The 26,398-nt window shown below is 49.5% G+C and overlaps 1 protein-coding gene across 3 annotated transcripts in view; it reads right to left on the bottom strand.

Moving 5' to 3' along the window:
- Positions 1–24,643, bottom strand: part of PPARD (peroxisome proliferator activated receptor delta) — an 85,824-nt gene extending 61,181 nt beyond the window's left edge. For 2 of the 3 annotated variants that reach the window (XM_061399059.1, XM_061399058.1), the window contains exons 1-2: positions 24,556–24,643; positions 20,910–20,994 (exon numbers count right to left, since the gene is read on the bottom strand). Coding sequence is in view for 1 of the 3 variants with exons in the window: in XM_061399057.1 (XP_061255041.1) it covers positions 1,319–1,342 (24 nt within the window). In the remaining 2 variants the exon portion in view is untranslated. Of the gene's footprint in view, positions 1–1,318; positions 1,514–20,909; positions 20,995–24,555 lie in introns of all 3 variants that reach the window. The other variant, XM_061399057.1, reaches the window with a different exon arrangement.
- Between the last annotated feature and the right edge of the window lie 1,755 nt (positions 24,644–26,398).

Genomic DNA, 26,398 nt, shown 5'->3' with positions numbered 1-26,398 from the left:
TGCCTGGAAAGTAATAATGTCATAGCAGAAAAGAAGTAAGTACGCACCCATAAACCAAAGTGGCTAAGACAGCTGCCTCCGCCAGGGGTGCTGGGCAGCTGAGAGACGGGGAGGGAAAGAGGGAATACTTTCTGAATTTTGTAGCATGTCAAGAATTTTCAATTCAAGGGACCTCCTGGTGGTCCGGCAGCTCAGATTCCTTGCTCCCAAGGCAGGGGCTCAGGTGTGACCCCTGACCAGGGGACTGGATCCCACATTCTGCAATAAGAGTTTGCATGCCACAACTAAGATCTGGTGCACTCAAATAAATAAATATTAAAAAAGAATTCTCAATTCAAAAATAAGCAACTCTTAAGAAAGAGCTTTCCTGCTAAGACCAGGAACAAGACAAGGATCTCCACTTTCACCACTTCATTCTATATTATACTGGAGATTCTAGGCAGCGCACTTAAGTGAGAAAAAGAAAAGTTATCCGGATTGGAAAGTAAAAAGTAAAACGATCTCTATGAGCCGAAGACATGGTCTGATACATAGAAAATCCTAAGAAATCCACTTAAAAAACAGAACTAATAAATAAGTTCAGTAAGGTTGAAGTATACAAAATGAATATATAAAATTTAACTGTATTTCTATACACTAGCAATGAAGCAGTAAGTCCACAAGTCCACAGTGTCTAATAAACACTAGAAGCAGGGACTGGTGGTGCAGTCGTTAAGACTGTGCTCCCAACACAGGGGTCAGGGTTTGATCCCTGGGCAGGGAACTAGATCCCACAGGCCGCAACTGACAGGTTGCATGCCGTGACTCAACATCCTGCATGCTACAACGAAGACTTGGAACAGCCAAATAAATAAATAATAAATAAAATAAATATTTTTTTAGAAGCAGAGGATAGGAGACAATGAAGGAAAATAAATAGAAGACTTCCTGGAGACTCCAAAACATTTGTCTTTAGCAACTAAGGGCTCTACAGGAGTTAAGGAAAGAAGACAAATACGTAGATGTATTCTGGTGACACAGGGGCTTGCCAGGCCGTGCGAGTGATAAAGACCCTGCCTGCCAGCACAGGAGACTAAGAGGGGCAGGCTCCATCCCTGGGTTGGGAAGACCCCCTGGAGGAGGGCACGGCAACCCATTCCAGTATTCTTGTTTGGAGAATCCAATGGACAGAGGAGTCTAGTGGGCCATAGTCCACGGGGTCACAAAGAGTTGGACACGACTAAATTGACTTAGCACACATCCTGGTGATATATCTTGAACTCCAAGAAAAACGAAAATTCTTACACCTTTCAGAGAAGGAAAAAAACAGATTACTTACAGAGGACTTAGAATCCAACTTCATACTGGAGTCTTCTTATCCACTATTCGTACTGAAACATGGAGCAGTAACCCGCAAATTCTGATTCTATACGCAACAGTGCTATCAATCAAGAGGGCGGGCGTGGGTAGCTTTGGACAGCGCTGCTGGGTATGTAAGATGGTGCAGCCACTATGGTAAACAGCATGGTGGTTCCTTCAAAAATTAAAAATAGACTTATCATGTAACCCAACAATTCTACTTCTGGGTATGTACCCAGATGAAAGGATCATCAACAGACGATACACAAATGGATGATACACAGATGGATAAACAAAATGTGGCACATTCCTAAATGGAATATTATGCAGCCTTACAAACGAATGGAGTTCTGACCCGCGCTACAACAGGGTGAACTCTGGGACACTGTAAGTGACACCAGCATTAGGCAGCCGCTGAGTCGCGTCTGACTCTTTGTGATCCCACGGACTGCAGCACCCCAGGCTCCTCTGTCCATGAAATTCTCCAGGCAAGAATACTGGAGTGGGCTGCCACGCCCTTCTCCAGTAAGTGACACTAGCTAGTCACAAAAGGACAAACACTGTATGACTCCACTCATATGATGGATTTAGAGTAGTCACGTTCATAGAAATAGAAGGTAGAATGGTGGCTGCCAGAGGCCTGGGGGAGGGGGGAATGGAGAGTTTATTTAGGGTACAGAGTTTCATTCTTGCAAGATGGTTTCCAGGTTTTTCTTTTGCCATGCTGTGCGGCTTGTGGGATCTTAGTTCCCCAATCAGGGATTGAGCCCAGGACCATAGCAGTGAAAGCTCAGAGTCCTAACCACTGGATCACCAGGGAATTCCCATTTCTGCAAGATGAAAAAAGTTCTGGAGATGGATGGTGGTGAGAGTTGTCAACAATGTGAAGGTACTTAATGCCACTGAACTTACATTTGAAAAAATGGCTAAAACGACAAAATTTTTGTTATGGATGTTTCACAATAAAAAATAAATACATAGGGTTCCCCTGGTGGCTCAGGGGTAAAGAATCTGCCTGCCAATGCAGGGGAAACGAGTTCGATCCCTGGTCCAGGAAGATCCCACAAGCTGTGGAGCAACTAACCCTGTGCAGCACAACCACTAAACCTGTGCTCTAGAGCCCGGGAGCCGCAACTGCTGAAACCTGCGCACCCTAGAGCCTACGCTGCGCAAGAGAAGCCAGCACAATGAGAAGCACGAGAACTGTAACTAAGAGCAGCCCCCGTTTGCAACAACAACCCAGCAGAGCCATAAGCAAATACAAAGCCAATAAATACAAGAAACAAACGAAAATAAGTGAGTGAGGGCATGATGAAGGCACTTTGGAAAACAGTTTGGTAGTTCCTCAAAATATTAAACAGAAAGTTACCATATGATCCAGCAATTCTACTCCTATAAATAATCCCCAAAGAACTTACAACATATCCTCACACAAAGCCAGTAAACGAGTGTCCACAGAAGTCAAGAAAATGGAAATAACCCAAACGTCCATCACCCGAAGAATGGATAAACAAAAAGTGATATTCATACAATGGAGTATTATTCAGCCATAAAAAGGAATGAAATACTATTACACGTTAGAGCATGAATGAACCTTGAATACATTATGCCAATTGAAGAAGCTAGACACAGAAGGCCACATATTGTATGATCCCGTAAATATGAAATGTCCAAAACAGGGAAACCCACAGAGAAGGACAGCAGGCTAGTGGCTGACAGGGAACTGATGAGGGGACGGTGTTATCAGGAATCAGCACTAATGTGTACAGAGTTTGCTCTAGGGCTGACAGAAATGTTATGAAATTAGATAGTGGCAATGACTGTACAACACAGTAAATCTACCCAAACCACTACAGTGCATACATTAAAGAGGTGAATTTTATGTTATGTGAGGTGTACCTCAATTTTCAAATGCCACAGAAACGTACAGATGATAAGATAAAAGGAACTGCTCCCACTCTGCCTCGTGGCCCGGTGATTCAGAATCTCGGCCGGTCCGTGCCCTCCTGTCCTGCAGGGCCGCCTGCCCTTTCCCTCCACCCCAGGTGCCCTGTACTCGGGCTGCTCGCCAGACCTTCACCTCCCCCTTGACTCCCCACTTTCCGCCTCGTGGGCAAGGCCTGCCCCTGCCCCACGGAACCCAAGTCTCTCCTGGCAGGCGCCCACCATCACTCAGCCCCACCCAAGCGGGTCTGCAGGTTGAGACCGCAGCCCCTGGGGTCACCCCAGAGGAGCTGCCCGGGGCCGGGACTGTGATTCTGAGCGTGTGTCAGCTGAGGGATACAGTTTCATGTAGGGACTTAATTATAGCTCAGGGGTGGAGGAGGGGCGAGGAACACCGCAGGCTCTGAGGGGCTGCACAGGAAGCTGCTCTGCTCTGCAGCCCAGGAGCCGGCCACCAGGTCTCGCCAGGACCGGGCTCCACTGGAGAACATGCATGACCCAGAGAGGCCCACAGGGACACACGGCTTACAGAAATCATCCTGTTCACAAGCGTGAAGTCCTGGCCACCCGCTCCATGAAACACCAGTCTGTGTACTGACCAGAGTAGTTCAGAAAAAGACTGAGATGCCAAGTGTTACCTACCCTCAGGGCTCAGAGGCCTCCTCCTCACCTAATGCCAGAGACCCCACTTTATTCGAGAGGAAGTGAAGTGGAGGGATCGTTGTTCCTCCTAGAACACCCCACCTTCAATTTCCCCCCAGCTCTGAGCTGTCGTTTTAGAATGGAATCTGAGCGGCCGATTCTGAGGATGCCGGGGACATCTCCCCCGACTCTAAGGATGCCTGGGACATCTCCCCCAACTGAGGATGCCGGGGACATCTCCCCCGACTCTGAGGATGCCGGGGACATCTCCCCCGACTCTGAGGATGCCGGGGACATCTCCTCCAACTCTGAGGATGCTGGGGACATCTTTTCCAAGCCTGACTACGTGCTCAGATCCCCACCCACTGCCCAGGGAGGGGCCAGGGAACAGGGTCGGTGGAGCTCTGTGGCTGGGTATGTCAGCCCTGTCAAACTACCCAACCTAGGCGCTGCCAGGTGGGGAAAGTAGACAGGCAGAGGTTCATGGAAAGGGCAGGGCCTGGGTGGAGGAGTGTGTCCCCTCAAGATGTAATTCCTTCCCCCTTACTTCCGCCCATATCCGGGCCGCTTATATTGAACGTCAGGCTCTTCCCGGCCACCTTGGGGGCTGCCCGCCAGCTGCCCCGCCCCCTCCGCTCCGCCCAGCACTCAGTGTCTTCTCTCTGCTGCAAGACGGCAGGGACCCAGGCCCTCCGGTCTGCCACTCTTCCTCAGCCCCACCCCTTGCTGGGCACCACCCTTCCCATCTTCATTCTGTGTACTTTTTTTTCTGAGCTCTTGAGAGGTTTTCCTCTGAAAGCCATGAAAAGAAACCTTCAGACTGGGGGCAGTATCCTTTCCTGGGTTTGCATAGGAGGAAAAAGAAAGGCAGAGGAGTGGGGAGGGACAGCAGACAGGGACGGATGCGGAGAGGCAGAGACACAGCTCACACACCTCCCTGCCATCCACCCTTCAAGCAACTACACCAACAGGTGGCTCTTCCCAAATGCCTCTCTTTGGGCAAAATACCTTTCTTTGCTCACTCATAAAAGGCAAGGAAGGTCAGAGAGCAGAGACATAATGAAACCACCTGAGAAACGGGAAAGGCAATTCATAAAACTGAGAAACAACACACCATTTTTGAAAGAAAAAAAGATTAGGTATATACAATCATACTAAAACCTCAAAGAACACAGTCCTTGGCTTGTGAGAGATTGTTACCCACATTCTTCACCAAAAGATAATATTCATTAATAGACGAATGAATGAACAAAGATAAAAATTTATAGCAGTCACTTACAGATGGCATAATTATGTTTGATTTTTTTGGTCCTACCTCTTGGCTTATGGGATCTTAGTTCCCGGAAGATGGATTGAACCTGGGGCCCTGACAGTGAAAGTGCTGAGTCCTATCCACTGGACTTCCAGGGAATTCCCTAGGTATGACTTTTAAAATTTTTCTTTGCAGTACAGTTGATATGCAATATTATATTAGTTTCACGTGTACAGCATAGTGATTCAGTATTTTTGCAGATTATACCCCATTATAATTTATTAGAAGATAATGGCTATAATTCCCCGTGCTACACAATATACCCTCGTTGCTCTAATAGTTTATATACAGTAGTCTGTACCTTTTAATCCCAGGCCCCTAATTTGCCCTCTCCTCCCTCCCCTCTCCTCTCTGGTGACCACAAATTTGTTATCTGTATTGGCAAATCTGTTCTGTTTTGGGTATACATTTATTTGTATTACTTTTTAGATTCCACATATAAATCACGTCACAGAGTATTTGTTTTTGTCTGACTTATTTTATGAGGCATAATATTCTCTATGCCCATCCATGCTGCAGCAAATGGCAGAGTTTCATTCTTCTAGGGTTGAGTAATGTTCCACTGTAAATGTATACCCTTCTTCTTAATCCATGTGTCTGCTGATGGGCACTCAGGATGCTTCTATACCTTGGCTATTATAAAGAGTACTGCTACGAATATTGAGGTGTAGGTATCTTCTTGAGTTTGCGTTTTTGTTTTTTCTGGATCTATACTCCATTACTCCTGCCTGGAAAATCCCATGGACGGAGGAGCCTGGAAGGCTGCAGTCCATGGGGTCGCTGAGGGTCGGACACGACTAAGTGACTTCACTTTCACTTTTCACTTTCACGCATTGGAAAAGGAAATGGCAACCTACTCCAGTATTCTTGCCTGGAGAATCCCAGGGACAGCGGAGCCTGGTGGGCTGCTGTCTATGGGGTTGCACAGAGTCAGACATGACTGAAGTGACTTAGCAGCAGCATACCCAAAAGTGGAACTGTTGGATCATATGGTAGTTCTATTTTTAGTTTTTTGAGGAACCTCTATACTGTTTTAAATAGTGGCTGTGCCAATTGATACTCCCACCTACAGTGTAGGAAGGTTCCCTTTTCTCCACATCCTCTCCAACATCTATTATTTGTAGACTTTTTAAGGATAGCCATTCTGATAGGCCTGACATGATAGCTCATTGTTATTTTGATTTGCATTTCTCTAATAATCAGTGATGCTGAGCATCTTCTTGTGCCTGTAAGCCATCTGTATGTCTTCTTTAGAAAAATGTCTATTCAGGTCTTCTACCCATTTTTTGATTGGGTTGTTTGTTTTCTAATATTGAGTTGTATGTTTTATATAGTCTGGGTATTAACCCTTGTTGGTCACATCATTTGCAAATATTTCCTCCCATTCTGTAGGTTATCTTTTTGTTTTGTTGATGATTTCCTTTGCTATTTAATTAGGCCCCATTTGTTTATTCTTGTTTTTATTATCATTTGCTTTTTATTTTAGGAGACTGATCCAGAAAAATACTGGTATGATTGATGTCAAAGAGTATCCTGCCTATGGTCTCTTCTAGTTTTGTGGTTTCAGGTCTTACATTTAGGTCTTTAAACCATTTTGAGTTTATTTTTGTATATGATGTGAGTGAATGTTCTAATCTCACTCTTTTTACACGTGGCTTCCAGTTCTCTCAGCGCCACTTACTGAAGAAACTGTCTTTTCTCCATCGTACAGTACAGTGTTGCTTCCTCTGTCGTAGATTAATTGACCAGAGGTGTGTGCATGTATGACTTTTTTTCCTCAGTAATAATCTGTATCTTCCTATTGTCTACAATGAATAATCATTATTTACATAGTTAAAACATTTTAAAATAAATTAAAAACCACATATAGAGAAATTCTTGTGCTTGAATGCCAGCCCCACATCCAAAAAAGTTCCCCAAATTCCCACAATCCTGGCTTTTGGTTTGTGGGGACAGCCAGAAGAATCCCATGGACAGAGGAGCCTGGTGGGCTACAGTCCATGGGGTCGCAAAGAGTTGGACACGACTGAGTGACTAACATGTATATATATATGGGCTTCCCTGGTGGCTCAGATGGTAAAGAATCCTCCTGCAATGCAGGAGACCTGGATTCAATCCCTGGGTTGGGGAGATCCCCTGGAAGAGAGAATGGTAACCCACTCTAGTATTCTTGCCTGGAGAATACCCGTGGACAGAGGAGCCTGGTGGGCTACAGTCCATGGGGTCGCAAAGAGTCAGACACGACTGAGCGACTAAGCACATACATATACATACATGCACAAAAGTGAAAGCTGCTCAGTGGTGTCCAACTCTTTGCAACCCCACTGACTATACAGTCCATGGAATTCTCCAGACCAGAATACTGGAGTGGGTAGCCTTTCCCTTCTCCAGGGGATCTTCCCAACCCAGGGATCGAACCCAGATCAGCCACACTGCAGGCAGATTCTTTACCAACTGAGCCACAAGAGAAGCCCACATACATTGGTTACATCTGATTAAGTCCTAAGTCCCCAGATACAAGTTTCCAAAGGTGTCTTTCACTGTTATTAGAGAGTTCAATAGCTTGCTAGTGGCAAGCCCCTCCTCTAAAACTTCAGGCCCAACCACACAGAACCAGCCAGCAGTAACTGCATCCATGGGACATAGGTCCCAACCCTGCCAGAGCTCACACCCCAAAGCCAGAGCCTCAGAAAACTATGAAAGGAAAAACAGGGCCCTGACATCCTCAGGCTGGACAATGCCTCACCTGACTTGGCTGCCTCCTCCAGGGCCCAGGCCGGGGAGGGTGGGGGTGACCCTCAGCCAGCTGCCATAGGCATCACCCAGCAAGGTCCCACAGGAGTCAATACCTGCTCCAGCCAACACTCAGATGCAGAGAGGAAGACCAAGAGTCTTGAAGTTCTGTTCAGTCCAACCAGTGTTTACTGGCATCCCCTAGGGTGCTGGACGCTGACAGTGCAGAGATATGCTAACAATAAAACACTCAGCTGTCAGCAAGTGGGACCTTCCTGGCGATCCAGTGGTTAGGATTCCGTGCTTTAACTGCCAGGGACTGGGTTCAATCCCTGATCAGGAAACTAAGATCTGGTAAGCCATGTGGTAGGGCCAATGAAACAAAACACTCAATGAATGTCTCTTTTGTGCCTCAACATGTAATTTTAAAAGCAATTTTAATCCTTAAGTCCTCCCTGAGGGGTAAGGTCTATAGTTACCTCCCCCTGCTACAGATGGGAAAGCCATCCAGGGATAAGGTGACTTGAGCCAGAATATAGTTCCAAGCAGTCTGGCTCTTAACCAGCACCTCACATTCCCTCAAAGTTCTTATCCTTAGACGCTGCCAGGGAGTGCCACATGCTACTTCCTTCCTGCTCTGCTCTAGGTGAAAGCCCATTCCCTTCTGAGAAGCCAAAGAAATAAGGAGTGTAGCAGTCCCCTCTCCAGAACCTCCGCTCCTACAGCTGGGTGGAGGAACGGCCATCAAGGCCCAGCCCCCAGGGTCCAGCGAAGGCCCCCTCAGAGGGCCCCTGAAGAGATGCCCCTCAGGTCCGTCTCTCTGATTCCCAACACCTTCCCTGCACACCAACCCCTGCCTCCAGCGAGGAAGTGGGAGCAGAAATAAATATAGCTCTCCCAAAATAAACCAGGGATGGCAAGGTACAAGAAAGGAAGAAAATGGAATGCCACTGCTGCTTTGAGCCCGAGACGTTCTCCTGGTGCAGGCAGGGCCAGTGCTGCTGAGCAAGACAGGTGCCAGGAGCCCCGAGTCCCCTTCTGCCTCTGCTCCCAGCCTGCTGATGCAAACTGGCACTCATTTGTACACGCCTAGAAAGCTCAGGCTAAGGGGACATGAGCAGGGAGGGCAGAGTCACTGAGCTGAGAAGAACACGGGCTCCAAAGGGCTCAACCCCAGCTCTATCATTTGTCAGCTGTGTGACCTGAGCGAGTTGCTCAGCTTCTCTGATCCTATACCTATACCTCATCCAACACACCACGTCCACAGTGTGAGAGTAGCGAGCTCTTCCGCAGGGTAACGCCTGGCCCGAGGGAGAATCTGAACAGGGACAACTTCCCTTCCTCCGTTCTCTCCATGTGTGCACACATGGGCCCTCTTCTTTTTCCTCTTTCACTCGGCTGAAAGCGGGCGGGTTTGTCACTGCAGCAGGGACTGCTTCCGGCTCCTACAAGCCCGTCCCACCTTCCATGCCTGGCCCAACAGTTGGCTGGTTATTCTTATGATTCTAGGGGTCTTGCTCACTGCCTTGGGGCAGATCCAGGGAGTCACTAAGTACAGTCATTCTCAGGGCCTCCTCTGCCTGCTGACCTGAAATGAGGCTCTGCGGGGGGCCCCAAAGCCTGCCAACGCTCTGCTTCTGCTCAGTGACCAACAAGAGGCTCTGCTGTGCTCGAAAGCAGGGAGTGTTCTCTAAGGCAACATTAGTCTGGCTGGTCAGGCAGGTACTTTCCGAAGTGGAAGAATTGGATTTGGCCAGTCACCCCTCTGAGCGGAGGCCCTGCTGCGTGGCGATCAAATAAGCAGGCTTCAATCCCCTGGGTTCAAATCTCAGCTCTGCCACTTATTAGCTGTGCCGCTTCGGGCAGCTTTCCTAACCAGTCTGAGCCTTAGCATTCTTATCTGTAAAACGGTACAATGATTTCTACCTCTCAGGGAGGTGTGGGTGAAACAAGGTACCGTGACAGGATGTGATGAGTACAGTGCATTCAACACATATTCGACTCAGGTACCACTCAGATATCTACTCACGTTTGCTGGGGATGGAAAGGGGCTTAGACACAGGTGAGCCCAGCTCTTGACGAGGCCACAGTCAGGGTCAGAGCCTAGCCTGCAGGCAGTCACCCCACCATCATATACCCCAGCAGGTGCAAAGCCAGGGGTGTGAGAAGGGAGCCTTACTAGATGCCCCGTGGAGGGAGCAGGGAGAAGGAGGCAATTGAGAGAAACCGCCAAAGCCAGAAATCTCGGATGTTTCCACTGAGCCTCAACCAGAGGGAGGGGCAACAACTGGGAAAGGGTCCTAGAGAGAACACGGCAGCTTTCTGACTGCTCCCCGAGGTGCCTTGCCAGACGGCTCTGTGGTGGGCTGGCTCCAGCGCCGCTCTGTGGGGAGAGGGCCACTTAGGCCAGCCATCCAGTCTCCCGTCCATCCAGCAAGTGCCCGGTGAGCCTTTCTGCACACGGCACTGGCCCTGCAAGCAGCCAGCTTCTGGGAAGACCTTTGATGGGGCTGGGAACACCCATCAGGACTGACATGACCGTGCAAGGCAGGCTGCTCCCCTGTGACTCAGCAAGGTGTCTGACTCATCCATCCATAGGATGGATGGACTGGTTCTTTCTCACAATGGAAGCAGAAAGCAGAAAGGAAGGCAAAGTTCAGGCTGCAGTCCGCAGACAGGAAGCAACACGCGGGCAGAAGCCCTAGGAGTACTGAAGGCAGCTCGCGAGAGGTACCCCCTGGTTATCCACGAGGTGCCCAGGGCGGGGGCACACACGCGAGTCCACAGCACACGGTCCTATGGTGCAGAGGACAAAGCCACGGTGGGCGGGCGGGGAAGAGGCAGGCCTGGGGCATGTATGTCCACTGGGTCAGGGAATGGGCTAAAAAACAGACAAAATGTTTTTCTAAAAGGTGACCCACTGCGAGGATTATAGGAGGCAAACTATACGTAGGTGATGTAAATACACTGGAGTGTTAAAGAGCCAGAAAAGAAGTTACAGGAATCACACGCTGTAACAGCATGTAAACAGGACTGGATTAATACAATTTTGACTGGATGCAGCCTGCAGTTTGGGAATTTATTTACCTAGTGATTTTCTCTTGGGAAAGCAAAGTTATCATTGGTCAATTTGACTTCTCATTTCTCAATGGCAATTGATTTGGTGCCATTATTTATTTATGTATTTTTTTATCCTTTTTGGCTGCACCACATGACATGCAGGATCTTAGTTCCCTGACCAAGGATCGAACCCACGCTCCCAGCAGTGGAAGCGTGGAGTCTCAACCACTGGACTGCCAGCGAAGTCCCATGGTGCCATTACTCAGAACAGGTTCTACAGAGTCACCTAGGACTAACTCTAAAATCAGGGACGTAGGCATGAAGGATTTAATCCGTGAAGACAGTCTGTACCCAACCTCCCAGTGACATCAAAGCTGTCAAAATGTCACTTTGGAAAGCTGCCGGAGCACCAGAACTGTCCTGGGTCACTATCCAGGGAGAGTGACTCTTCAGGCTGGGCATACTAGACGTTCTGGAATCTGATTCTTCGAAATCCCAGCTGCGCCGGGAGGACTGAGCGGAGGCAGAGTCCTGAGGTCTGGCACGGCCACTCGCAGGAGAGGGAGACTCGGTGGCACAGGGACCTGGGGCTGTGAGGCTGGGGGCCCAAGGGACAGCCGTGAACAGGCAGGGGCCCAGCTCGCATTCCCCCCGCCCCGGGAGCCCCCAGGCACCCACCGTGCTGCTCTGGGCGGGGGAGAGCCGGGAGGCGCGGGGCTGTTAAGAAAGCATGCAAGGTGGCGGGCTCCACACCAGGAAGGTGGCAGAGTAGGGTGGGCAGCAGCCTCGGGGCCTGGATGAGGGGAGGGAGGACCCTCAGGGGCCATCCGGACCTGCCCGGTGAGAGCAGCGGACCGCCTTCCTCAGGAGTTGCTTTTATTATTCAGAAAAAGGAAGGCGCCTTTCTCCCTCTTCTAGTATTTTAAGCTGTTTGCCTGCTGCTACTCCACTTCATGGGAAATAGATGGGGAAACAGTGTCAGACTATTTTTGGGGGCTCCAAAATCACTGCAGATGCTGACTGCAGCCATGAAATTAAAAGACGCTTACTCCTTGGAAGGAAAGTTATGACCAACCTAGAGAGCATACTGAAAAGCAGAGACATTACTTTGCCAACAAAGGTCCATCTAGTCAAGGCTATGGTTTTTCCTGTGGTCATGTATGGATGTGAGAGTTGGACTGTGAAGAAGGCTGAGCACCAAAGAATTGATGCTTTTGAACTGTGGTGTTGGAGAAGACTCTTGAGAGTCCCTTGGACTGCAAGGAGATCTAACCAGTCCATTCTGAAGGAGATCAGCCCTGGGATTTCTTTGGAAGGAATGATGCTAAGGCTGAAACTCCAGTACTTTGGCCACCTCACGCGAAGAGTTGACTCATCGGAAAAGACTCTGATGCTGGGAGGGATTGGGGTCAGGAGGAGAAGGGGACGACAGAGGATGAGATGGCTGGATGGCATCACTGACTCGATGGATGTGAGTCTGAGTGAACTCCGGGAGCTGGTGATGGACAAGGAGGCCTGGCGTGCTGTGGTTCATGGGGTCGCAAAGAGTCGGACACGACTGAACGACTGAACTGAACAGAACTCCACTGGTGTGATGTGACAAGTGTTCTACAGAAAGGAGCTGAGGACACAGACACAGAGGCAGAGAGGTTGGGGGGCGGGGGGCGAGGGAGGAACGGAGGAAGGGCCCACGTGGAGACATTCTCATGGCACTTCAGGGTCGTGGCCCGGGCCCCAGGCGTGCCTCTGACCTCCTCTCCTGCTCTCTTCCTCCTGCACTGCTCTAGCCACCAGACCTCCTGGCTCCTCCTCCAGCACACCAGCCAGGTTCCTGCCTCAAGGCCTTTGCACTTCCTTTCCCTCTGCCTCTAAGACTCTTCCCCCATATGACTCACTCTCCTCTTTGGGCTCAAATATTACCTTCTCGGCGAGGCCTTCCTCAAGCCCTCTATCTCAAACTGCCATGACCTCTTTTCTACTTTATTTTTTGATATAGCATTTCTCACCATCTGACATGCTATTTACTTAATTCTGGCTCCTCCTCCTTCCCCACCACAACCACCAGGCGAGCAGGAGATCTGTTTATCTGCTTTGTTCACTCCTTCATTCCCAGTGCCTGGAACAGAGCTTGGCAGAGAGCCAGTAAATACCCACTGAATGAATGGGAGGAAGAGCGGAAGGGAAGAGGGAACCAGGGTCAGATTTAAACTAATCCTGGATCCTCAACACTGAATGAAGGTGTGGGGTGAGTGCAAAAAGCAAGGAGCACATACTATCTGAGGCCTTCTCTTTTGCCCCCAAGAACTCCCCAAAAGGTTACCCCAGATAGTAAGTAAGTAAGTAAGTGTTAGTCATTCAGTTGTGCCCAACTCTTTGCAACCCCATAGACTGCGGCCCACCAGACTCCTCTGTCCATGAGATTTTCCAGGCAAGGATACTGGACTGGGTTGCCAGTTCCTTCTTCAGGGGATCTTCCCAACCCAGGGATTGAATCTGGGTCTCCTGTACTGCAGGCAGATTCTTTACCGACTGAGCTACAGACAGCATATTGCTTTAAATATTAGTTTGCAAAAAGGCTGGACCTAGAATCTCCAAGTGCCATAAAATGGATGCTCTACAACTGCCTCAGACTAAGAACAAGGGTCAGCCAAGTCACTACCTGTGCTTGGAGATGGATAAGCCCTGTAGCAGTTTCCTGCTGCCACTGTAACAAATCACCACAAACTCAGTGGCTTAAAACAAAACATTTATTCTCTTAGGATTCTCAAGGTCAAAAAACCAAAATTAGTTTCACTGGAGCAAAATCAAGGTACTGGCGGGCCGCACTTCCTCCAGAGGTTCTAGGGGAGCATTTGTTTCCTGGCCTTTTCTAGCTTACACAGCTGCATTCCGAGCATTCCTTGGCCTCTCCTCCATCCTCGAGCCAGCAGCAGAGCATCCTGCTGTGGCAGTCACACGCCTTTTCCCTTTGCCTCCCTCTTCTAAGGACACTGTGGTTGCACTCAGGCCCACCAGGGTAAGCCAGGTGTGCGTGCTGTGCGCGCAGTTGCTCAGTCGTGTCCGACTCTCTGCGCCCCTATGGATGGTAGGCCACCATACTCCTCTGTCCATGGGATTCTCCAGGCAGGAATACTGGAGTGGGTTGCCATTTCCTTCTCCAGGGGGTCTTCCTGACCCAGGGATTGAACCAGCATATCTTACATCTGCTGCATTGGCAGGCGGGTTCTTTATTACCTGGAATGGAGGTAAGCCAGGATAATCGCCCCATCTCAAAATCCTTACCTGAAAAATCCATTTTGCTATATAAGGCAATGCCCACAGGGCCCAGGGCTTATGGCCTGAATATCTCTGGGGGCCATTACTCAGTCCGCCACCACGGAAGGCAGGTGCCAAGAATTTGGAAGAAATTCAGACCAAAGGTCTGGAGAAGGCAATGGCACCCCACTCCAGTACTCTTGCCTGGAAAATCCCATGGACGGAGGAGCCTGGTGGGCTGCAGTCCATGGGGTCGCTAAGAGTCGGACACGACTGAGCAACTTCACTTTCACTTTTCACTTTCATGCACTGGAGAAGGAAACGGCAACCCACTCCAGTGTTCTTGCCTGGAGAATCCTAGAGACGGGGGAGCCTGGTGAGCTGCCATCTATGGGATTGCACAGAGTCGGACACGACTGACGCAAATTAGCAGCAGCAGCAGCAGCAGCAGACCAATGGTCTGTAGCAAAGAAGAGTCAGGTCTGGAATCTTGGCAAGGTCCTAGATCAGGGTCCTTCTTTTGCTCTAACTGGATACTATTAATTAGGGGGGTGGGGAGTTATTTTCAGGCAACTGAGCACTTTGGCCTTTGAAGGGCCTTCTTAGAAGGGAAGGGTAGTTTTCTCTTCTCCAACCTGAAGTCCCCGGAGGACCATGCAGAAGTCCATCTCAGGATGCATATGCTGAGGGTCAAGGGTCTCTGGACTATCCCAAAAGCCTTTACAGGAGGGGAAAAAGAAGAAGTGAAGTCGCTCAGTCGTGTCGGTCTCTTTGTGACCTCATGGACTGTAGCCTACCAGGTTCCTCTGTCCATGGGATTCTCCAGGCAAGGATACTGGAGTGGGTTGCCATTTCCTTCTCCAGGAAATCTTCCCTACTCAGGGATTGAACCCGGGTCTTCTACATTGTAGGCAGAGGCTTTACTGTCTGAGCCACCAGGAAAGTCAGGAGGGGAAGCTACAAAGAAATGATCTGGCCAGATGAACAAGCTCCAGATTGGGATGGTAGGTAAGTTTTCTCCCATGAGACCTGCCTTGGGAGGAGGGCTATGAGAACTCATCTGAGTCTAGAGAGAAGTTCCAGATCAGCTGGTGCTATCTGATGCCAGGAAGGGCCAGGTTAACGACAGTCCAAATGCTGCATGTTACCCACTCTGCTCCACACGGCACCTCTGGGAGTTACAGCAAGGTGGCTTCTGCCCAGACATCAAAAGACACAGAGAAGCAAAGCAAGATAAACACAGCCACTTCAGGATACGTCTTTACACCTGGGACACGGTCCCTCTGCCGTGTACCACCACACGGCTCTTGGTTGGAATGTGCTGCTCATTCCCCTCAAAGCCTTCAAGGGCTCAGGGAGGTGACTGAGGATGATAAATTTCCACTGTGAGAATGATATGCTTATCTCGTGGGTTTTATTGATCCACTGGGTCACCAGTGGATCCAGCTGGCTAAAAATATTTAGTAGGGAAATGACAGAGGAATGGTTCTTAACCAGGGGTGACTTTGTCCCAAGGGGACATGTGGCAATGTCTGGAGACATTTTAGGTTTTCACCAAGGTTGGGGGGGTAAAACTGGCCTCTGGTGGGTAGAAGCCAGGGATGATGCCTGACATCCTACAATATGCAGACAGCCCATACAGCAAAGAGGTACCAGCCGAAAATGTCTACAGTGCTGGGGCTGAGAAATCCTAAGCCAGAGAAAACAGAAGTGGAGGTGAAGAAAGCAGAGTGACGGTCACAAGCACGGAATGCTTTATGGGATTAAGGGAAACAGTAAAGGCACACCTGGCCTGCTTGTTTGGAAAAAGGGATGATCAGTGAGCTCTGGGTTCTGGCAAGTTCAAGGACGGCCTGTCTGGGAGGCGAGTGGGCCGCAGACAGCTGTGTACGCAGAGCAGCTTGCCTGGCCCCCGCTGCAGGCAGAGCTGGCTTGTGCTTCCAGCAGAGAGGTAGCCAAGAAACTCTGGGCCACTGAGGTCACAATTCTTGGATGAAGGAAATGCCAAAAGCAGTCATAAGATAAGGACCAAAGAGTTATAGCAGGTTACAAAGAAAAGCAACAAAAATCTGTTTTTAGGTCCCTAACAATACAATAATAAAGAAATGAACTTAAACATGAGGTCATTTTCCCATAATACCTGGGAGACTCTCCCTTCAGGATCCGTCCCATGCGGGAAATCTTTCAAAGCTGTATTGCTGTGAGCTGTAGATAATTGGGGAAAGGGAGCTTCCTTCCCATCTCAGAGCTGCTGAGACGACACCAAGGCCTGGGAGAAGTCAGGCTTTGCAGATGGCACGTGAAAGAAAAAGAAGAGCAACATACTGCCCGGAACTCCAGGAACTCCTGAGGAGCAGATGAAGACTCCTGTCAATGGGGGAGGGGCCTGGTGCAAGAAACCACTTCCTCCTAAGCTCAGGGCCCTGGAGCCTGGCTTGGAGAAACCAGCACTTACGAAGGCTCCTCAGTCTCCAAGTCACAACCCCACACCCTGAGCGCTAAGAGTCACATCCAGCTCTGCCCGACACTAATGCCGCTCCAGCACTTCCCCGGGCATCTTCTCAGACAGCAAAGAGCCACAGAGACAGGTCAAGGGCATGAGGTGCCAAACGACAGCCAGGGCCCCGGGAACTGCAGGAGCAGCCAGCCCCTGCCCTAAGGCTGGAGACCCGTGAGAGCAGTCTTAGCTGGGTCTCAAGCCGTTCCTCCAGCCTCGTCCTCCGTCCCTCTGTTTGCTGTTTCCCCCCTCAACCCTCTTCCTTCCCCGTCTTCATCCCTCTCCCTCCCATCCTTTCATCTGTCCCCTTCTTCTCACTCTTTTCCTCACTTCCTCTTGGTTGGTGATACTGAAACTGTCAATGGTGTCACATGAAGCTTTATCTTTCCTGCTTCTTATTTGATAAATTATGGACTTTTTAATGTGTCTTGCCAATAAAACCTAAATTCAGTTGCCTTCTAACTTTCGTGAGCCCTTTAACCTCTCTGGTGTATCAGCACCCCTAAACAACACCTGTGTATCTGTGTGTGTGCGTTACTCCACCCAGGCTCTGTGTACTTAATCTGTGTGGCTGGCAGCTCAGCATCAATTAATTTCAACAGCAACCAGAGGAACTCAGATTATACATGAGGAAAAATTTCCTCATACTTAAGACAACTGTAGTAATCTCCTACCTAATCTCTCTACCTTCATTCTATCTCCATTTAGTCAACCTTTGTGCAATATTAACATAATGACTCCTTGCTCTAAAACCATCAGCAGTCACCCATTGCCCAAAGAACATAGAGTGCAGATTTCCTCACCTGGTATTCAATGGCATCTATAAAGCTACTAGAAGTTTCCTAACAGTGGTTTCCAGAAATGTAAATTGTGAGAAAACACACTTTTCTCCTCTGAGTATTCATTTACAGGCCAGGTTACCTCACAGAAGGAATGCTAATAAAAAGCACTGCCTGGCCTGCATGGAGGCCTCTCTCCCTCCCAATGAACCACGAGTCCTGCTGCTCATACCCCTGTGCAGCCCTCTCCTGAATCTGAACCAGTCCCATGACCAAGAAGACACAAAGTGACACTGTATGACTTCCAAGGTGAGGCCCTAAGAAACCTTGCCTGTATCTCTCAGTACACTCAATCTTTGTATATTTCTGCTCAGAACAGCTCCCATACTGTGAGAGGCACAGGGCACATGGAGAGGCCCCGTGCAGGTACCCTAGTCAAAACCGAGCATCAAGTGCCATGTGAGTGAGCCAGTGAGTGAGCCAGTGTGGATATCCAACCCGCTGGGTGTTCAGATGACTCCTGCCTTGGTCTCCACTTGACTCCAGCAACATGAGAGACCCCAAGTTAGAATTACCCAGCTGAGCCCAGTCAACCCACAGAATCATGAAAAATAATAACATGCCAATTTCACTTAAGAATGTCCTGGATGAACCAATAAAAAACTAACTTTATTAAATCATGCCCCTTGAGTGCATGTCTTTTTTTAGGCTGTGCCACGAGGCATGCATGGCCTTAGTTACCCAACCAGGGATTGAACCTGTGCCCCCTGCAGTGGAAGGGAGGAGTCTTAACCACTGGACCATGAGGAACAGGAACGTCCCAAGTACATGTCTTTTAAATGTCCTTTGTAATAAATCAGGAGTTTCAAGACTGTTCCAAAGAAAAGCAATTGTGCAACTGTGCAATTGTTTGAGTTGCAAGCTAAACTAGCCACTTTTTTTTTTCCTTCATAAAGTACCATTTTTACTTCAAACAAAAGAATAACAGCCAAATAAATTATGATTATTTAGACTGGGTGTTTAACAAACTTTTTCTTGAAAATGAAGTGAGCTATCACTTCAAGAAAAGAAACTGACAGTATGTTACCAACAATAACAAATCTAGCTTTCAAGAAAAAATCCAAATTATAGAAAGTTTGTATCCACCATTGTGAGCTTCACAGCTTCCTAATACTTGAAGGATAAAAACAGTGGTCTGAATACGATTTACTGATGTCGTAAAATGAAATATGTCAACACTTAGAAAATATATATAAATCAGTGAACCAATATTTTCCAAAGACCAAAATAAAAGATCCATTCAAAGTGCAAGATGGGCCAATGGATTATAAATGTCACAAAATATGAGAAGTTTGTTGATAAGGTTTCAGACTCCACATTCCAACTAACCTTTAAGAAACTACCATTTGTCCGGTGTTGGTACAGTATTAAAGAATAATATCCATAATTATCTGCAAGAGCTATTAAAATACCCTTCTTCTTCTCAATTACCTATCTGTATGAGGTCAGATTTTCTTCATATTCTTCAACTGAGACTGTACTTCAAGAGACTGAACACAGAAATAGCTGTGAGAATCCAGCTCTTTTCTATTAAACCAGACATTAGCAAAAATGTAAAACAATGTCCCTCAACATTTTTGTTTTGGAAAATAGTTATTTTTCATTTAAAATGTCATTTGTGATAAATGTAATGGTTGTATTATTATATTAAATGAATTCATAAATTAGTAATTTTAAAAACTGCCTTGGTTTTAATTTCCAATACAGTAAACAAAAGTTCATGACATCCTTAACAATTTTTAAGAGCATGAAGTTGACTTCAGAATAAACCAGCTTCCTTTCAAGGTGGCCAATCTGACACCCAGTTTCTTTAAGGACAAAGCCAACCCTCACGGATGACTCGCTCCTATCAATGAGTGTCTTTGTACGGCACATGTTTTAGTACTCACTGGCTCTCAGTGTTCAAAAAACGTTTTTATGCATATGTCCAGGCCGTGAGGACAGCCATGGACCAGGTCTGAAATCATCTGTCACAGCATCTGGCCCCAAAAAAGTGCCTTAGGTGGGAAAGACTATGATGACAACACCAGTTTTTTGAGATTAACACTGAAAAATCCAATAAAGCTACAGCCTCATCTTTCCCAGTGGAAACTAAAGAAAGAAAACTTCCGTCTGGGGGCGGGAGCTCAAAGTTAAGAGATGAACAGGACAACTGACCCTGGACATGGACAACAGCTGCCACTGTGGCGAGCTCCTGCCCAAACAAATGACCAAGCAAATCAAGTCAACGCAGCAGTTCTCCCTGACTCTGGGGAACTTCCCTCTCTGCCTTCTCTTAGAGAACCTCAGAAGTCCTCCCAAATCTTCCTCCTTCCACACTCACATTTCCTTCAAAGAAAAAGACTTGGTATGGGATTAATAGGAGGGGCCCTTGCCTGAGACGTTCCTGCAAGATCCACAAACAGCCTGACCCCCACAGACTGTCAGACTCATGAGCTCAGCACCCTGTTTGGCAACAGGAAAACCCACGGGGTGTTAGAGGCAGAGAAAGGGAAGTGAAACCCATAAACAGCTATTAAAACTACTGAGCTTCAGAGATTAAAACAAATCAAACAGGAGCCCCACATTTCCCCTGGCCCCCAGCAGAGACCCCACCACGGCCAGGCTTCCCAGATAGTTGGGACAATGAACGTCGAATTCCATGGCGCTCCCCTTCTGAGAGTTTACAAAACCTGCCAGGCATCCTGAGAGCCAAATAGGGAAACAGCAATGGGAAGTGCGGAGCATTGTTCTGACTCTCCTGAGGACCTGATATCCCAGCAGAGATGCTAGAAACAATTCTATGTATCACGCCCAGCTCCCACATACATGCCAGCAAACTACAGACCCATGAACAGGGACAGAATCTAATTTCTTACCATCATCATTTTCCAAGTGCCTAGTAATACACGTGGCGCACAGCAGGCACTCAAAAATGTTTGTTGCATAAATGGAAGAGAAAGGTGCACACCATCATTGTGGCCTGGCACCCGTATGGACAGAGAAGAAAGTCTGTACCTTTATTCATTCAATATTTACTTAGCATTTCCTCTGTACCAGACACTGTCCTAGACACAACAGGAAATAAAATAAGACCCCGCCCTTGTGGAGTTTATGTTTCAGTGAGTGTACAGGTGAAAAGCTTAATGCTCCTCAAAAAAACCATGTTTAAGCCACAGATTCAATAATTATTTAATTAATTACTGTCACTACCAGATGCAGTGACAGGCGCCTGGGATCTGGGACCCCGCGCTAGAGAAATCACATCCATCAGTTGTCAGAGGCCCCGAGGTAAGAAAGACAGGATTACCTCTTTGGTGCATCTGTCCTCATCTGTCGGTGAACAGAAGCCACTGCGTGAGTACCATGTGCATACCCCAAAACACCACACAAGGCTGCAGGAGAGAAAGAAACCGCACATCTTTAGCTGAGAGGCACCGGGGGTCAGAAAAACAGCTCTGATACATTATAATGAAACACGAGGGCTCAGAGGGTGCTCCCAGGATGGCTCCTTCTCTGTCACTGACACATACCCTGAGATGTTGTGATTCTGAGCCTGAGTCAGCAAATATTTCCCAATCCTGGAAGTCATCTGCTCATTTCCAAGTCAGCAGACACCAGCTTTGCTGCTTCTACCAGGTGGGTGGGAGGAGCTGGTGAGGTGAGGGAGAAGCCGGAGTCCAACACTCCCCATGGGTGGCAGCTCATAAACGGAGATGGCCTGAGTCATACTTGATTCCTTGACCAGAGCCCAGTGGAGACAGCACTCGAGTCACACCCTCATCACCAGCCTCTGAGCCATGAAGGCCAAGGGCCATGTGCCACAGAAGAAGACCCGGTATCTGAAACCTGATGCGAGAGGCCGTCTTCTCCCTGCCAGGCTCAAGCGTGTGCCCAGCTCTCCTGACATCACCGAACTCAGCTGCTGCGAGTGGCTCCTCCCTCTGGGCCCAAAGGCACAGAGGAAGGCCCTGTAGTTTGGCTTCCCAGCCTGCAGGCAGCACCCTAGGAGGTGGGCCTCAGTGACAGAAGACAGCTGAAGCCTTTAGCAGCCAAAGGGCCAGGCCCTCCTGAGAGAAGCTGCACCATCCCAGGACACGCCGGGAGCTGCAGGCCCTGGGGACAGCTTGCACAACAGCCAGGACAGTGGCATTCTGTCCAAAAAAGAGGCCTACGAGCTTCCCAGGCCAGGGCCCAACACTGGCTGTCCTCTCACCGGGCCCTGGGGAGCGGGCTCTGAGGGACCACAGGTAGGACTGGAAGGCTGAGTGGGGGCAACTCTTCCTGAGTACTTGGAGGAGGAAAGCAGAAGTGGAGAGGTGAGGAGAAAGGCAGCCGAACAAAAGAGCGGGTCACTGAACTAAGGAGCTGCTGGGCTACCCCATCTGTGGGATAATGTCAGGGGCCTGTCTGCCGAGCTCTGCAAAAATCACCGAATGGGCACTTGGTCGTGGATAATGACGACTACCTACGCAGAAGACGACGGGGTGAACAAACTGCAAGAAGCTATCTGGCCGGAGCTGCTGGTGCCCAAGCTGCTCCCCAAGGACTGGGCCTGACTTCCTCTTGGGCCCTTCTTACTGGCCACCTCAGTGGAGAGTGCTACCAGTGGGTAAGCAGACAGAGCAGCAGCAAACAGCTCAAAAGAGTTGGATAAACTCCTGGGGAGCCAGATGCTGGACAAAAGGACCACCAAACACACAACCCCAGCTTCATCAGAAGGATTCACCAGAGGGACGTTTCCTATAGGAACAAGGGATCCCTTTTGGTCCTGTCTGCCCAAATCCTTCCCCTAGTGCTGCTTGGGAAAGGGGACTGGCTCAGCCTTCCACAGCCCTATTCACTCTCACAGAAAAGGGTCTGTGCACAGGAGGGCTCCAAAACTTTAAAGTTTGGTCTGGCCGATTCAGTTGGCTCTCCACCACAGCTCCTGAAGGCTGCCAATTCTGTATTCAATTCTGGCTCAAAGGCAGAGAGCACGATCCTCAAAAGAGGAGACCCAGAAACCCAGAGCCAGGTGAAACAACAGGCCTTCATTTTTGAACCTGCGAGTGGGTCACGCTTTCAGAATCCTTCAAGATCAGACTGGACAGAGACAGAGGATATGTTATTTCCTCAACATCTCCTGAGTCCCTGAGAGGACTAACACCAAAGAAAGGAGCTCAAACTGAACTAACACATTTGTGACGAACTTTCACCTTGGCAAGAAGGTTAAACATCCAGATGCACCACGAACATGGTGGGTTCTCCAGCCCCAGAGAAGACGATGCCTGTGACTGGAAGCAAGGCAAGCTCCTGGCACTGTCTTCCTAATGCAGACCCACAGACTGCTCCGGCAGATACGACCTGATAGCCTCAGTTACGCCTGGGCAAGGGGAACAGAGCCTCAGTGTCAGCCTCCCTCTTAGAGCCACAGGAAACGAAGCTCCCAAGGGAAACAGAGGGAGAAAAACCTTCAGGAGAACCTGCTCAGTGATTTGACATCAGAAGCCCAGAACACACTCAGTGGGTTAAGAGATGCATGAGGGAAAAAGCAGCAGGTGGTTTGAGCCACCAATAACAAACGGGATAGATAGCTGCCAGCCCCAGGGCTATCAGGCTGGCAATCTGTTTCAAAACTTGAACAGGAAAAAAATGTTCTGGAGCCAGTACAGAGGAAACAGGTTGAGGTCCACAGGCATTCTCTGGAGACTTCTCTTAGCTCTCTGGGATGGGCATAGGGTGGAGGGAGGGAGGAAGGGCAGAGACAGGCTGGGGTATCATGGTTTAAATGTGTATAATATGTCCAGAGTGTAAAGCCACAAAGCCCTGTTTCCTGGAAGGGGAAAAGAGTTGGACAAGGCCTCCAACTGCCCCTGGCACACACCCAATTCAGCGGCTGGTCTCTCCTCAAGGGTTCCTGGAAGTCAACAAACCCATAAAGGGGAAGTACTCAGCTGAGACTGGGAGAATGGTCTATAAACTGGACATTATCCCTGACGCAACACCCTAGTAAATTCTCCCACACAGACACACGTTATATTCACCTCAGACATTCAGAGCCTTACTTCAATCAAGGGGCTGCACAGCCTACCCCACGTGGATCTCATCTGTGGGTCATGGGAAAACAAAGTAGTGTCTGGAGCTTAATGCTTCTCCCAGAAGCAGAAGCAAGGAACTGGGAGGGAAAGGGAGGTGGATGACAGGAATGCAAGAGACAGGGCTGACTAGAAAGAAATCCTGAGAGTGGGGCAAAAAAAACAGGGCTTCTGCGGGGAACCAGGGTAGGAGAGGCTTAGGTAGACAGGGATTGAAGGCATGGGCTGAAAAAGCCAAGTAACAAGGTGAGAAAGCTGTGGGGGAGGAGTAATAGTGACGGGGGTGGGGGTGGGGGGCAGGCAATTGGAGGAAAGAGAAGACGGGGATGGGGAAAGAGAGCAAAGACTGGGAGGGCAAGGATAGGAGGACGAAGACAAGGATGATGAGGCGGGGGTGGGCGCAGAAGCTCTCCAAGGAGACCCTGGGCAGAGAGGGTCAAGGCTTTGGGGACACCAAAGAAGGGATGGAGGAAGAGATGAGAGACAAGGGTGGGAGGGGACCCAGAGCCTGAGACGCCGGCTCTCACAACACAGAAGTGGGAAGAGGCGAAGACACGAGGCCCAGAAGGGGCCGCAGAAGTCTGGGGGTCGAGGGGAGGAGGCCCACGGTTAGGGCTCGAAAAGCGACGGGCGTCCAAAGGCCGGGGGCGCAACGGCAGCGGGGCGGCGTGCCCGGAGAGCCACGGACAGCCGCGGCCCGCCCGGGCCCGAGTGACGGGAAGCGACGGCCGCCGGGTCGGCGGACCCCCTGCGCCTCTCGCCCCTCACTCCACTCCCCGCAGGGCCTTGCGCACCAGCCTCGCTGCTCGCCTCAGCCCGGGCCCGCGGCTCTCCCGCCTCCGCCGCTCCGCCGCCCCACTTCCCAGGACCCGGACTGACCTGTCTCGGCTGCCCCAGCGCCGTCGCCGCCGTCCCGCAGGCTCCGCAGGCGCCTCCGGCTCCTGCCAAAACTTTTCCCATTAATCCCCGGCTCCGCGCGGCTGCCGCGGCGTCACACGCTGCGCGGCCCGGCCCCGCCCCCGCCAGAGCGACGTCACCGGGCCGCTCGTCCACGCCCCCTTTTCCACGCCCCCTTCCGCTTCGACCGCGGCCAATCACCGCACACCTGGGATCCGCCCCCTGACCCTGCCGCTCCGCCCACCGCACGCTGCGCCGGGCCCACCTGCAGCGCCCTCTGGTGCCCAGGGGAGGAGCCGGGGCGGAAGCTCCAGGACCAGTAAGACACGTCTGGCAGGTATCACAGGAGAGGATTGGAACTTGGAAGGGAACGTAGCGATTATTTTAGCACAGTCAGTCTCCTTATCCTTCCAGGGAAGAAACAGCCCCAGAGAAGGTGTGTGACTTGCAGTGAGAGGCAATACGGAGGCTGGAACCTGGATATTCCGCTGAAGAAGACTATGCTCCCTCTGATTTTCACAAAAGGGCTTTGTCCTTCAAGTTCAGTTCGGTCGCTCAGTCGTGTCCGACTCTTTGCGACCCCATGGACTGCAGCACACCAGGCTTCCCTGTTCATCGCCAATACCCGGAGCGTACTGAAACTCATGTCCATCGAATCGGTGATGCCATCCAACCATCTCATCCTCTGTCGTCCCTTTCTCCTCCCTCCTTCAATCTTTCCCAGCATCAGGATCTTTTCCAATGAGTCAGTTATTTCCATCAGGTGGCCAAAGTACTGGAGTTTCAGCTTCAGCATCAGTCCTTCCAATGAATATTCAGGACTGATTTCCCTTAGGATGGACTGGTTGGATCTCCTTGCAGTCCAAGGGACTCTCAAGAGTCGTCTCCAACACCACAGTTCAAAAGAATCAATTCTTCGGCCTTCAAGAGGCTTCTGTAACTAGAAATTTGGACTTCCCTGGTGATTCAGTCGGTAAAGAATCCGGGTGCAATGCGGAGACCCGGATTTGATGCCTGGGTGGGGAAGATTCCCCTAGAGAAGGAAATGGCAACCCACTCTAGTATTCTTGCCTGGGAAATCCCATGGACATAGGAGCCTGCCGAACTACAGTCCGTGGTGTTGCAAAGAGTCGGACACGACTGAGCGACTAAACCATCACAACTAGAAATTTGTGGTTCTGGATTTCTTACTTATCTTCCTATTCATCTAATATACTTGCCCTGTAAATGGGGAACATCCTTCCTTCTGTTGTAGAAAATTCTGTTGTCCCTTTTTAATCCAGGTCTTTAGGACCTGGAAGGGACTTGTCATCCCAACCTTCAGATATACCATAAAAAGGTACTTAGCAGGGACGTCCCTGGTGGTCCAGTGGCTAAGACTCTGCTCTCCCAATGTAGATGGGCTGGATTTGATTCCTGCTCTGGGAACTATATCCTGCATGCAGCAACTAAAGATCCAGTGCAGCCATAAATGATTGTTGTTAGTTTGTTGTTTTTTTGTAAAGTACCTAGCAGCTGGGATGCAGTCTTTAAAAAATAAATAAATATTTATCGGCTTCTCTGAGTCTTCATTGCTGCATGCGGGCTTTCTCTAGTTCCTTTTAGTTGTGGTAGCCAGGCTTCTCATTGCAATGTCTTTTCTTGTGCAGCAGGGACTCTAGGGGCACAGGCTTCAGTAATTGTGGCCTATGGTCTCAGTAGTTGTGGTGCATGGGCTCGGTTGCCCTGAAGCAGGTGAAATCTTTCCAGATCAGGGATGGAACCCATGTCCCCTGCATTAGCAGGGAGATTCTTTTTTTTTTTTTTTAATTTTATTTGTATTTTA

This window comes from Bos javanicus, chromosome 23, assembly GCF_032452875.1.
Source record: "Bos javanicus breed banteng chromosome 23, ARS-OSU_banteng_1.0, whole genome shotgun sequence".
In the NCBI taxonomy this organism is placed as follows: Eukaryota; Metazoa; Chordata; class Mammalia; order Artiodactyla; family Bovidae; genus Bos; species Bos javanicus.
This window is presented reverse-complemented; position numbering and strand designations above follow the sequence as displayed.